This window comes from Chionomys nivalis, chromosome 8 (assembly GCF_950005125.1).
Source record: "Chionomys nivalis chromosome 8, mChiNiv1.1, whole genome shotgun sequence".
Classification (NCBI taxonomy): domain Eukaryota; kingdom Metazoa; phylum Chordata; class Mammalia; order Rodentia; family Cricetidae; genus Chionomys; species Chionomys nivalis.
This window is the reverse complement of record NC_080093.1, coordinates 89,501,962-89,513,982: the sequence shown is the minus strand read 5'-3', so window position 1 is coordinate 89,513,982 and position 12,021 is coordinate 89,501,962. Positions and strand designations below refer to the sequence as shown.

The 12,021-nt window shown below is 44.7% G+C and overlaps 1 protein-coding gene across 1 annotated transcript in view; it reads left to right on the top strand.

The window, feature by feature from the left end:
* The first annotated feature begins 6,149 nt into the window (after positions 1–6,149).
* Positions 6,150–12,021, top strand: part of Syt9 (synaptotagmin 9) — a 169,006-nt gene continuing 163,134 nt past the window's right edge. The window contains exon 1 of the mRNA XM_057779974.1: positions 6,150–6,503. Coding sequence (XP_057635957.1) covers positions 6,359–6,503 — 145 coding nt within the window. The 5' untranslated portion in view covers positions 6,150–6,358. The remainder of the gene's footprint in view (positions 6,504–12,021) is intronic.

Sequence of the window (12,021 nt, the reverse complement as noted above, 5' to 3'; positions counted from 1 at the left end):
ACCTCCTGTATCTTATCAGATTACCATGGCTTAAAGCTAGAATTCAACAATAATACTAATTGCAAAAAGTCTACAAACTGATGGAAATTGAACAATGCTCAACTAAATCACTCCCGGATCAAGGAAGGAAGGAAGGAAGGAAGGAAGGAAGAAAGAAAGAAAGAAAGACTTCTATGAAAGCAGTGCTAAGAGGAAAGCTCATAGAACGAAGTGCCTACATAAATAAAATGGAGAAATCTCATACTAGTGACTTGACAGCATATTTGAAAACTCAAGAAAAAAAAAGCAGACTCCCTCGGGAGGAGTAGACAACAGGAAATAATCAAATTGAGGGCTGAAATCAATAAAATAGAAACAAAGAAAACAATACAAAGAATCAATGAAATGAAAAAACTGGTTCTTCAAGAAAATCAACATGATAGACAAACCCTTACACAAACTAATCAAAAGGCAGAGAGAGAGAATATACAAATTAACAAATCAGAAATGAAAAGGGGGACATAACAATAGACACTGAGGAAAACCAAGCAATCATTAGGTCATATTCGAAAACCTGTACTCCACAACATTGGAAAACCTAAAAGAAATGGACAGTTTTATGTATAGGTATCACATACCAAAACTAAATCAATACCAGATAAACAATTTAAATAGACCTATAACCCCTAAGGAAATAGAAATCATCAAAAGTTACTCCCCCCCAAAAAAAAAGCCTGAGTCGGATTGTTTCAGCATAGAATTCTACCAGAACTTCAAAGAAGAGCTAATTCCTATACTCCTCAAATTGTTCCACACAATAGAAACAGAAGGCACACTTCAAACTCTTTTTATGAGGATATAGCCACCATGATATCCAAACCACACAAAGACTCATCTAAGAAAGAAAATTACCAACCAATCTCCCTCATGAACATTGAAGCAAAAAATCAATAAAATATTGGCAAACTGAGTCCAAGAACACATCAAAAAAAAAAAATCATCTACCATGATCAAGTTGGCTTCATCCTAGAGATGCAGGGATGGTGCAACATGTGAAAGTCTGTCAATGTAATCTATCTATCTATCTATCTATCTATCTATCTATCTATCTATCTATCTATCTATCTATCTTTATCTATCTCTATATATTTATATCTATATGGATAAACTGAAAGAAAAAACCATATGACCATCTCATTAGAAGCTGAAAAGTTTTTGACAAAGTCCAACACCCCTTTATGATAAAGGTGTTGGAGAGTTCAGGATACAAGGAACACATCTAAACATAATAAAAGCAATAAACAGCAAGTCGAGAGCCATCATCAAATTAAATGGAAATAAACTCAAGGAGATTCCACTAAAATCAGTAACAAGACAAGGCTATCTACTCTCTATAAAAGTTCTAACTAGAACAAAAAGACAGCAAAAGGAGATCAAGGGGATACAAATCAGAAAGGAAAAAGTCAAACTTTCACTATTCGCAGATGATATGAGAGTATATATAAGTGACCCAAAAAATTCTTCTAGGAAACTCCTACAGCTGAAAAATACCTTAAGTAATGTGACAGGATACAAGATAAACTCAAGAAAATCATTAGCCCTACTATATACAAATGATAAAAGGACTGAAAATGAAATGAGAGAAACATCAACCTTTACAATAGCCTCAAATAACATAAAATATCTGGGTGTAATGTTAATCAAAGAAGTGAAAGACTTGTACAATAAGAACTTTCACCATAATAAAAATGGCAATCTTATCAAAAGCAATGTATAGATTCAATGCAATGCCCATCAAAATCGCAGCATAAATTTTCACAGACCTCGAAAGAACAACACTCAACTTCATATGGAAAAACCAAAAACCCATGATAGTCAAAACAAACCTGTACAATAAAGGAACATCTGGAGGAATCACCATTCCTGACATCAAGCTATATTATAGAGCTACAGTAATGAAAACAACCTGGTATTGGCGTAAAAACAGACAAGTTGACCAATGGGATCGAACTGAGGATCCTGTCATTAATCCACATACTTATGAACACCTGATTTTTGACAAAGAAGCTAAAATTATACAATGGAAAAAAGAAAGCATCTTCAACAAATGGTCCTGGCATAACTTGATGTCAACATGTAGAAGAAGGCAAATAGATCCATATCTATCCCCATGCACAAAACTAAAGCCTAAATGTATTAAAGACCTCAATATCAACCCGACCACACTGAACCTTATAGAAGAGAAAGTGGGAAGTAGCTTTTAATGAATTGGCACAGGACACCACTTTTTAAATATAAGCCCAGTAGCACAGACACTGAGAGCAACAATTAACAAAGGGGACCTCCTGAAATGGAGAGTTTCTTTAAGGCAAAGGACACAGTCAGTAAGACAAAATGGCAGCCTACAGATTGAAAAAAGCTCTTCACCAACCCCACGTTGGACAGAGGACTGATCTCCAAAATATATTAAGAACTCAAGCAACTAGACATCAAAATACCAAATAATCCAATTAAAAAATGGGGTAAAGATCTAAATAGAGGATTCTGAATAGAAAAATCTCAAGTGGCTGAAAGGCACTCAAGGAATTGCTCAACATCCTTAGCCACTAGGGAAACGCAAATCAAAACGACTCTGGATATTATCTTAAACCAGTAAGAATGACTAAGATAAAAAAAAAAAACAAAAACAAAAAAAAACCACCAAAGATAGCTTATGATGGAGAGGATGCAGAATAAGGGTTGCACTCCTCCATTGCTGGTGGGAGTGCAGACTTGTACAGCCACTTTGGAAATCAGTGTGGTGGTTTCTCAGAAAATTGGGAATCAATCTACCTCAAGACCCAGAAATACCACTCTTAGGCATATACCCAAAGGATGCACACTCATATCACAAGAATATTTGCTCAACCATGTTCATAGAAGCATCATTCATAATAGCCAGAAACTTGAAACAACTTAGATGCCCCTCAACCAGATAAAGAAATGAATAAAGAAAATTTGGTATATTTACATAGTGGAATACTACTCAGCAGTACTACTCAATGTAAAAAAAAAAAAGACATTGAAATTTGCATGAAAATGGACAGAACTAGAAAAAAAAACATCCTAGGTAAGGTATCCCACATTCAGAAAGATAAACACAGTATGTACTTACTCATAAGTAGATATCAGATGTAAAGCAAAGAATAACCAGCCTGTAGTCCACAACTCCAGAGAAGCTAGGTAACAAGGAGAACCCTAAGAGAGACACACATGGATCTCCCTGGGACGGGGACATAGACAAGATCTTCTGAAAAATTTGGGAGCATGCCAGGGTGGTGGGGTGGGCAGAAGGGGAAAGAGGACGGAGAAGGGGAAGGAAGAGAAGAACATGAGTAAACTGAACGGTCAAAATGTGGGAAGGACAGAGAAGGAGAGCAATGAAAGAGATATCTTGATTGTGGGAGCCAATATGGGGGCTACCTGAAATCCTGGCACCACAGAAATTCCCAGCAATTCACAAGAATGACCCCAGCTAAGACCCTAAGCAATAATGGAGAAGGTGCCTGAACTGGCCTTCCCCTGTAATCAGATTGATGGCTACCTTAAATGTCATCATAGAACCTTCATCCAGAAACTGATGGAAGTTAAGCACTGGGACAAGCTCCCAGAGGCCAGTGGAAGAGAGGAAGGGGTGATAATATGAGCAAAGGATCATGACTACGATGGAGGTACCCACCCAAACTAATGGGAGCTCACTGACTCCAGCCGGACAGCAGAAAACCAGCATAGGACCAAACTAGTCTTTCTGAATGTGGGTGACAGTTATGTGGTTTGGGCAATCTGTGGGGCCACTGGCAGTGGAACCAGTATTTATCCCTAAAGCTTTTTGGAGCCCATTCTTTTTGGAAAGATACATTGCTCAGTCTAAATATAGAGAAGAGAGCCTTGGTCCTGCCTCAAAGTGATGCATTAGACTTTGTTGACTCCCCATGGGAAACTTTTCCCTCTCTGAGGAGTGGATGGGGAGTGGAGTGAGGTGAAAGTGAAGGGAGCAGGAGGAGGGGAAGGAGTGGGAACTGGGAAAGGAATGTAAACTGAGAAAAGCTCGTTTTAAAAAATAAATTAAAGCCAGGCAGTGGTGGCGCACACCTTTAATCCCAGCACTCGGGAGGCAGAGGCAGGCGGATCTCTGGGAGTTCGAGGCCAGCCTGGTCTACAAGAGCTAGTTCCGGGAGGGGCACCAAAGCTACAGAGAAACCCTGTCTCGAAAAACCAAAAAAAAAAAAAAAAAACAAAAAACAAAAAACAAAAACAAAAAAAATTAAAATTAAAAAAAGAGTTGCATTGCTGCATTGCTACTGTCTTTAACACACACCTCGCCTGTTTATACACAATCCTCCAGTCTGTCACCTCCACTATCTCATCTCCTCCTCCCCTGCCTCCAGTCCCAAGTGTTCCCTTCTTTGGAAGAGGAGCACCTGCTCAGTCTTTCCCAGGGCTTCTATCTCAGTTGGTTTTCTTCTCGCGGTGTGGTTTTGTCCTAGCTGTTGTTTCTTTGAGACATGTGTAGCCCAAGCTACTTCAAAAATCATTTTGCAGTCAAGGAAGACCTTGAACTTCTGATCGTCCTCTTCCGTCTGAGTGCTGGGATTATAGGCATGTGCCACTGTGCCGGCTGTATTTGGTACTGGGGATGAAATCTAGGGCCTTAGGCATGGTAGGCAAGCAAGTACTCTATCAATTGGTCTGCACCCCAGCCCTATCCCTTATTTTTAACCAAAAAGTTTTAAAAGTGGAAAAAATAAAATACAAAATAAGAAAAATAGAAGAGTCTACCTGCCTCTTTACAGCTCTTTAGAGTTACCTTTATATCCACAACTGTCCATTCTCTATTACTCCAATATAAACTCCACAAAGCCTAGCAACGCTTACCACAGAACTTCAGATTTTGTGTACTGAGGAAATATTCTTAGGGACCCTATATTACCTCTGGGGCAAAAGATTTTCTCTGAGACATTCTTAGAGACAGCACAACCTGATGGATAAGAGTGCTAGTTAACTGTTCTAGAATGAAGTTAGACATCAGGGTTATCTAACTATGAAAGAGAGGTGTGTGGGGGAAAAGAGGAAAAGAGAAGGGGAGAGGGGGAGGGCAGTCAAGGAGAGAGGGAGAGTCTAGTCCCCTATTAGGAACTTGGGCAAGTAGCACCTTTCTGAGTCTGCTTTTTCAGTGGTAACGTGGGTAATACACACACACACACACACACACACACACACACGTTCAAGGCTATCTAGAGAATTAAAATTATACAAAAGGCTGTGGCACAGTGCCTTGTGCGCACAAACAAACTCAATAATTCGTGGTTATTTCTGGGCTTAGTGCCTAAAAAACTGAAGAGATGGGTAGATGAAAGGTGATTAAGGTCTTCGCAAACATCCACAAATTCTGGATTCACTGTCTCCTGTGCTAGGGAAACGCTGACAACCTTTGCCTTTCCAATCAGCTGCTTAGAAAACCAATCAGGACCTGTGAAGCTCCAGGTAAGCCTCGGCGTCTTTCCCTGGGGTAAAGCATCTGCTGCTCTCAGTTCTGATCAGCGCCTCCACCTTCTCCAAATTACCACCGTGCTGTACATCCATTCTTTGTTGGCAAATCTTGGCTGCAAACCTCGCATTTGGGCACGTGATGTCCTTAGGCCCGCGGTTTATGCTTAGACCGCGCTTTCCAAGTTCGAAGAAGGTACTGATATACTGGCGGGTGTGGTCCACCTCCCAGCCTTAGCTTCATTCACCAGAAAATGTGCCTCGGTCCCACGCTGGGCTCCAGAGGTGCGGGGGGTGGGGTGGGGTGGGATCGCGGGATGTTAGGTTTGCATCTGGGCGGAGGAATGGGGTGCCAAGAGATTCTGGTACGCGTACCAGCTTGCCATCCCTGAATGTGGGCACCGCCATTCGGAACCTGGGGTCCCAAGCGAGTCAGGCGCTCCTCGGCAACAAACAAGCGCCTATGTCTCGGTCCACCGCTCCCCCCCACCCCTAGGCGCGTCTGCTTGGAGGCCGCAGCGAGCCCCGTCCGCGGCTCGCACCCCTGACCCGGCCCCGCCCCCGGCGGCTGCGAGTAGCGGGCGGAGCGCGGAGAGGCGCGCTGGGCTTTGGATGCGCCGCCTCTCTTCGCCTCCGGGGGAGGGACGAGGGGCCGCGCGGGAGACGGAGAAAGCCCGAGCGAGCGACTAGCGGACCTCTGCATGCAACCGGTGGGAGGCCGGCCGGGCTGGCGCTGCGGCTCGGGCTGGAAGCGCGGACCGGCCGGTGGCGGCGGCGGAGCCTCTGAGCTGGCAGGCGGAGGGCTTTCTCCCGCGCCCGCCAGCCCGGCGCGGTCCGAGGATGCGGGGGGGCGATGCCCGGGGACAGGGACGCGCTCTGTCACCAGGCGCTGCAGCTGCTGGCCGAGCTCTGTGCCCGAGGGGCCCTGGAGCACGACAGCTGCCAAGATTTCATCTACCACCTGCGGGACCGTGCTAGACCCCGGCTCCGAGACCCAGGTAAGAGCCGCCGCACGGCGCGACCCGAGGGCCCTGGGATGAGGACTTGGGGCCGCGCCAGGGCCTGAGCCCGGAGAGCAACACAGACTGGAGGAGAGCAGGGGGTGATCATTGAACCCAAGGAGCCCCCCCAAAGCAGCGCACCGTGGCCTGATGCTAGAACTGGACGGAGGCTGCTGAGCGGATGCCGAGCCGGGTGGGCTGGGGCAGGCTTGTAGGAACCACGCCCGCCACCTGCGCTTGGCTCCTGGGGGCAGCTCCTTAGCTTAGAGCTGTGCCTACCACATTACCAGCTGGCTCCAGGAGCTAAGGGAGGCCGCGGAGGCCTCGGAGCTGGGAAAGGGAATCGAAGAGCCCAGGTAACTCTCGGAAGTTGGGAGCCAGGCTGCAACTGATTCCCACCCGGAGCTGCATAACCTGAGTGCCCAGTTCCCCTCCTGCTCTGGGGTGAGAAGGGAAAGACCAAACTGTGCATGGGGCAGGGCCCTGAAGCCACACGTCTAAGGTAGCTGGGCCTGAACCCTATCGCTGCATATCGCAAGGTGTGCAGGCACAGAGAGGCCTTAGTTTCCAATTTGTCCCGCTGCAGGCAAACTAGACTGGTGGGCTTGCTGGTGGTGTCCTATGCAGTTGGCAGTTGTCCTAGTTAGAGTTGGCAGGATCCTAACTTTGAAAAGTTCATTTACTTTGGCATTTGACCAATTACGATTAGAATAAGGCTTTTTATTTGAGCAGTTTGCTTTTCCCCACTGCCCTGGGTCCCACTGTCTTCTCATTCATCACCGGTCACCAGAGATGCGTTCTTTTACAATGTTGCCTGAGCACCTTCTCAGCTGGAGGACTCAAATTCTCAGACTTTTCCCCCCAGTGTAAGTGTTTTAAATTTTAAAAGGCATATTGTGGTTGGGTTGTTCAAAATGGGATGAGAGTGATCTGTGCCTTGATGGTCCCTTGTGGAAACACTGCGATTCGCTATTGCTGTGCAAACTATTAGGTGCAAGTATTTCTCAGTTTACGCCAGTTCGTTATATAAAATACATTTACCCAAAGGATACAGAAGTGCTTGACTCTCAAAGCAGTTGACTTAAACAGCCTGCCTTTAATAAGATATTCTAAATGTGTGTGGTAAAGGCAGGTGTTAAAAGGTTGTCACATTTTTCTATAGTCAAAGGCTTTATTTTTCCTGCCCGTGGTTACATTAATAAGTTTCTCAAATGATCGCTAACGTTTTACTCCAAAGGGGAGAATGCAGTGGAGAAATACTGATTCCAGTGACTTCCTAGGAGGCTTGATTGTCCAGTCTGTGTGCGGCTCCTCAGTGGATGAGACTGTGCCTCTCAGGCCACAGACATGAATGGAAGTGCCTCACCTCACCAACAGGAGTGTGGGGTGCTGTGTGTGCATGTATCAGGACCAAGCCTATTATTAACACACTTTTCCCAAAGCGCATGTGAGTGCTGAAATCTGTGTTCCTGCCCTTGTGTGGTAGGTTTTCCTTGTTATCTCAGACAAGCTGTCATCTTTGGCTGTACAAGAGAAGGGGAATGAAGCCCATCTCTGAATTGGGGTGTAAATGCCTCATCTTTTTTGGCCAATTCTCTGCCTCTTTCCTTTACTGCAGGGACTGCTTCCCATGTGTTCAGGTTCCCCCAGTTCCCACACTGGGTGGGCCTGGAGGAAGAGTCCCAAGGAATACTCCTCTCAAGAGGAATTCTGGCTCCTTGGCTGGGAAATCGCTTTTCTAAAAGACTGCCTTGCTGCTCCCTGACTTCCTGAAAGCAGTGCTCTGCTTAAACTAGGGCACATGGCTTAGAGGCAGCTCCTGCCCCTCTGGCTCCTTCCATCCTGTCCGGAAGTAGCCTGAGCATGGGACAGGAGAGGAATCCTGAAGAGGAACCCTGCAAGTGAAAGGTCGGAGGAAATACAGCTGAAGATGGCATTCAACATGCCACCCTCTCCTTCAAGGCACTTCTGCTCAGTCCAGATCTCCCTGTCTCCCTCCCTTCCTCACCTTGCTCACAGTAATTCCTACATACATCACATGGATTTATGTCCATTCCTCTGAAGCTGTTTGTCCGAGCCAAGAGTGCCCTTAATCTCTGAGCCGTATAAGCTGAATGACTGGAGAGGCCACACTGCACGATGCTAAATGAACATTCCCCTGCTGTTGGATAATGTGACCCAGAACATCCATGTACAGCTGCCCTGATGGTCCCCAGAGAGCCCTTTGTGTAACTGGGTGACTTCCTGTTCTGTGAAGGAATCCACCTGAATGCCATGCCCCTGCCTTCTCTGCCTGATACCTATCCATGCTACCCCACGGAAGCTGTTTTCTTAAGCTCCATCCAAGATTTCAGTTATAAAAGGAGAAAACAAGTAATTTTGTATCGAGGATGTTTTTTCCCTTTTTCTGAGAAGGGGTAAGGCTGGGTCCCAAACCAGTGAACTTGAGTTAACAGGAAGAGGCTATGGAAAGGTTCTGAGGCAGGAGCATTGTGGCTATGATTCAGAGTACACTGACTTCAAGGGTGGCTGGAGGTGGAGCGTGGTCAAGGATTGGATGGGTCAGATCATGTAGGATCTTGTAAGCTCTTAGAAGGACCTTGCTTTTTACTCTGAATGAGATATGAACATTAGAAGTTGTTAGAGAAGTGGCATCCAGACTGCCATGCAGGGTGAAGACGCAAGGATGTGTCAGTGGTCTGTTTCAGAAATGTAGGAAGAGGTGCAAGCTCAGCATGGTCTTAATGGAGTCACTGAGATGTAACGGTTATGGACCACTTTGAAGGAACCACCACTAATATTTGTTGACGGGGGAATCAGGAGGATGAAAAGAGCTGAGGAGGAGTTGCAGGCCTTCTGACAGAGCAGCAGGTTTCAGGAAGAGGCTTGGAGTAGGGAGGGAAAGCAGGGGGGTTCTCTTTGGTGTCTAGCTTTTTGTGCATAACTGACTATGGCATGCGTCTTTAGTTAGCTAAGCTGTCCTGCAGCTGATGGTTTTCCTTTGTAGGAAATTGAAAACTCTCTGAGCTTCTCCTCATTCAGCTGTTGTTGTCACACTAGGGAATCGAACCCAGGGCCTCTTCTGCACCGCTGAGCTACACCCCCAGCCTTCACTGATCTTGAATGTCTCATTCTTATTCTCCATTCTCCATCTCTGACTGTTAGGAGGGAAGACATCGGAACTCTGTGCCCATTGTTTCTACAGCTAGAAAAGACAGGGTGCTCGGATGCACTTCCTAGTTTCAAACGTTATGATTCTCCTGTCTCTGCTCTGTAGGACCCTGATGGGACTGCAAGGATGCCTCGTGTAGGTCAGTTCCCCAGGTCCTCCTAACAGTCTTCTGAGATGCTGCTGCTCAAAGCAGCTGTCTTGTGCCAGGAGCGTCTGGGTCCTTGTAAGACACCCCAGATCCCAGGCCTTCTCCACACTTGCTCAATCTGCACCTTTGCTTTTGCAGGATCCCCAATTCGAGTTCAAGAAGCGTGGTCAGGATGATTGGCACGTATAGGGAAAGTGAAATCAGAAACTTAGGCTAGCCCATGGCCATGCTCTTCACCTACAGGAAGAGTTGGGCTTAAGTCAGAGTAGCATGTTAATCAGTCATGTCACATTTGCAGTTTTCCCTCAGTATCTGAAGGACATTGGTTCAGGGTTCCCACAGTGCTAAAATCTGAGGATGTTCAGCCGTTCATACAAAATGATGTAATGTTTGAAGGTGGCCTATGCTCACTCTCCCATGAACTCTGAGTAACCTGTTGATTTTGGTACCTAAGAATGTAAATGGCATGTCAGTTGTTACTGTATTGTTTACAAACTAATGGAAAGAAAAAAGTCTGCCCATGGATGTGGAGACCTTTAACACAGAGAGCTGACCGAACTCAGAACTCGGAAGTAATTGTCAGTGGCAAGACAGCCATCCTTAGACCTGCTCTCTCTATTCTGAAAGTGTATAGCGGATTAAATCCCTCAAGTGTAGGTTAAATTGTGTGGATTAGAGACACTTTACTATTTTGGTTATGAATTCTTTATCCAATATCAGTTTTCCATTCCTGTTCCACTGTCATGTTCTGGAGGATTTCCCGCATATTTTCATCATCTGAACCAAAGAAAGGCCTAGAAAATGTTTTTGTACTAGTTCAGGTATGAAGCAGAGCTTCTATGTCATGTTACCAATGACCTTTCCTTCCAGCCAAATACTACTGTATTATGGGAAGCCCCACCTCCATGTTCTATACTTTGGCTATGGATTAAAAATATTTAAGGGCTCTAACAGAAGGAAAAAATAACAACAAAAACATAACAATGACTGAGCTGTATGCTAGACCAGTTAAACCAAAGTCCCAGGCGTGGTGGTATCTGGGATGAGTATAATATATTCCTTACATTTCTTGGTTGATTCTGACTTATGGTCAGGTAGAGGACAACTCTTGTGACATAAAGTCCACCTAATGCTCCTCAACTCACGTTTCCTTACTGCAAATTATGAAAAACGATTTTAAACCCAGGAGAATTGACTGTTACCTTTGTATAGCTAGTACCCATATCAGCTGATCTATTACTTGCTTTTGATAATATTTTGCCAAGTTTTTTCTTGAGAACTTTTAATAAATGTCACATATGTTATTATGCCCATCCACTTGTAAGGGAAAAATTACATTAAAAACTGAATGTAGTAACATATATCATGTATTTGCAATCCCAGTAGTTGGTAGCTAGAGAAGTGAGATCAAGAGTTCAAGGCCAGCCTCAGCTGTGTTATCAATTTGAGGCCAGCCTGGGCTACGTGAGATCCTGTCTCCGGGCCAGAGAATGTAGCACTTTCACTGATAAAATCTGGTTTTGAGTTATAGTGAAATCTCTTATCAGGAGGTATGTGTGGAAAATAATAATTAAATATAGTTTTAAGGGAAAAATCGTTGTAACCATTGTGAATAAAAATTACCCTTAATTCAAACCTTCCAAACTAGTAAAAACAATCATTCTTAAGATATTGGTTTTTTTTTGGGGGGATAGGTTTTGGTGTGATTATGCGCAGTGGGATTAATTTTTAAAGGTTAATGTTAATTGTAACGGGGAAATAACCTTCCAAGGAGTGAGTGGCATTGGATGTACAGTATGTGAAGGTCTCATTTGCATTTACTTCAGTGACATTTTAGCGTTTCATCATAAATATTTTATTTAAACAAGTGTGTTTTCATCTCTGTGGGATTCCTCTACATGGACCAGTGAGTGGTTTAGTCACGAGGTAATTATCAAGAGAGAAAAACAAAAGCAGAGCCTGCTGCAGGCACCACAGGCAGGCCCCTGACCAGGTGCCCCTTTCAGAATAAGCAATCAAAGGCACAGATTTTTTGATGTGGGCCAGGGTGTGGCAGAAGAATGAAAGAATGAAGCTGAGCATGGAGGAACATCCCCTAAATTTCCCTCCTCCGTCACTCCTTCTCTCTCTCTCTCTCTCTCTCTCTCTCTCTCTCTCTCTCTCTGTGTGTGTGTGTGTGTGTGTGTGTGTGTAAG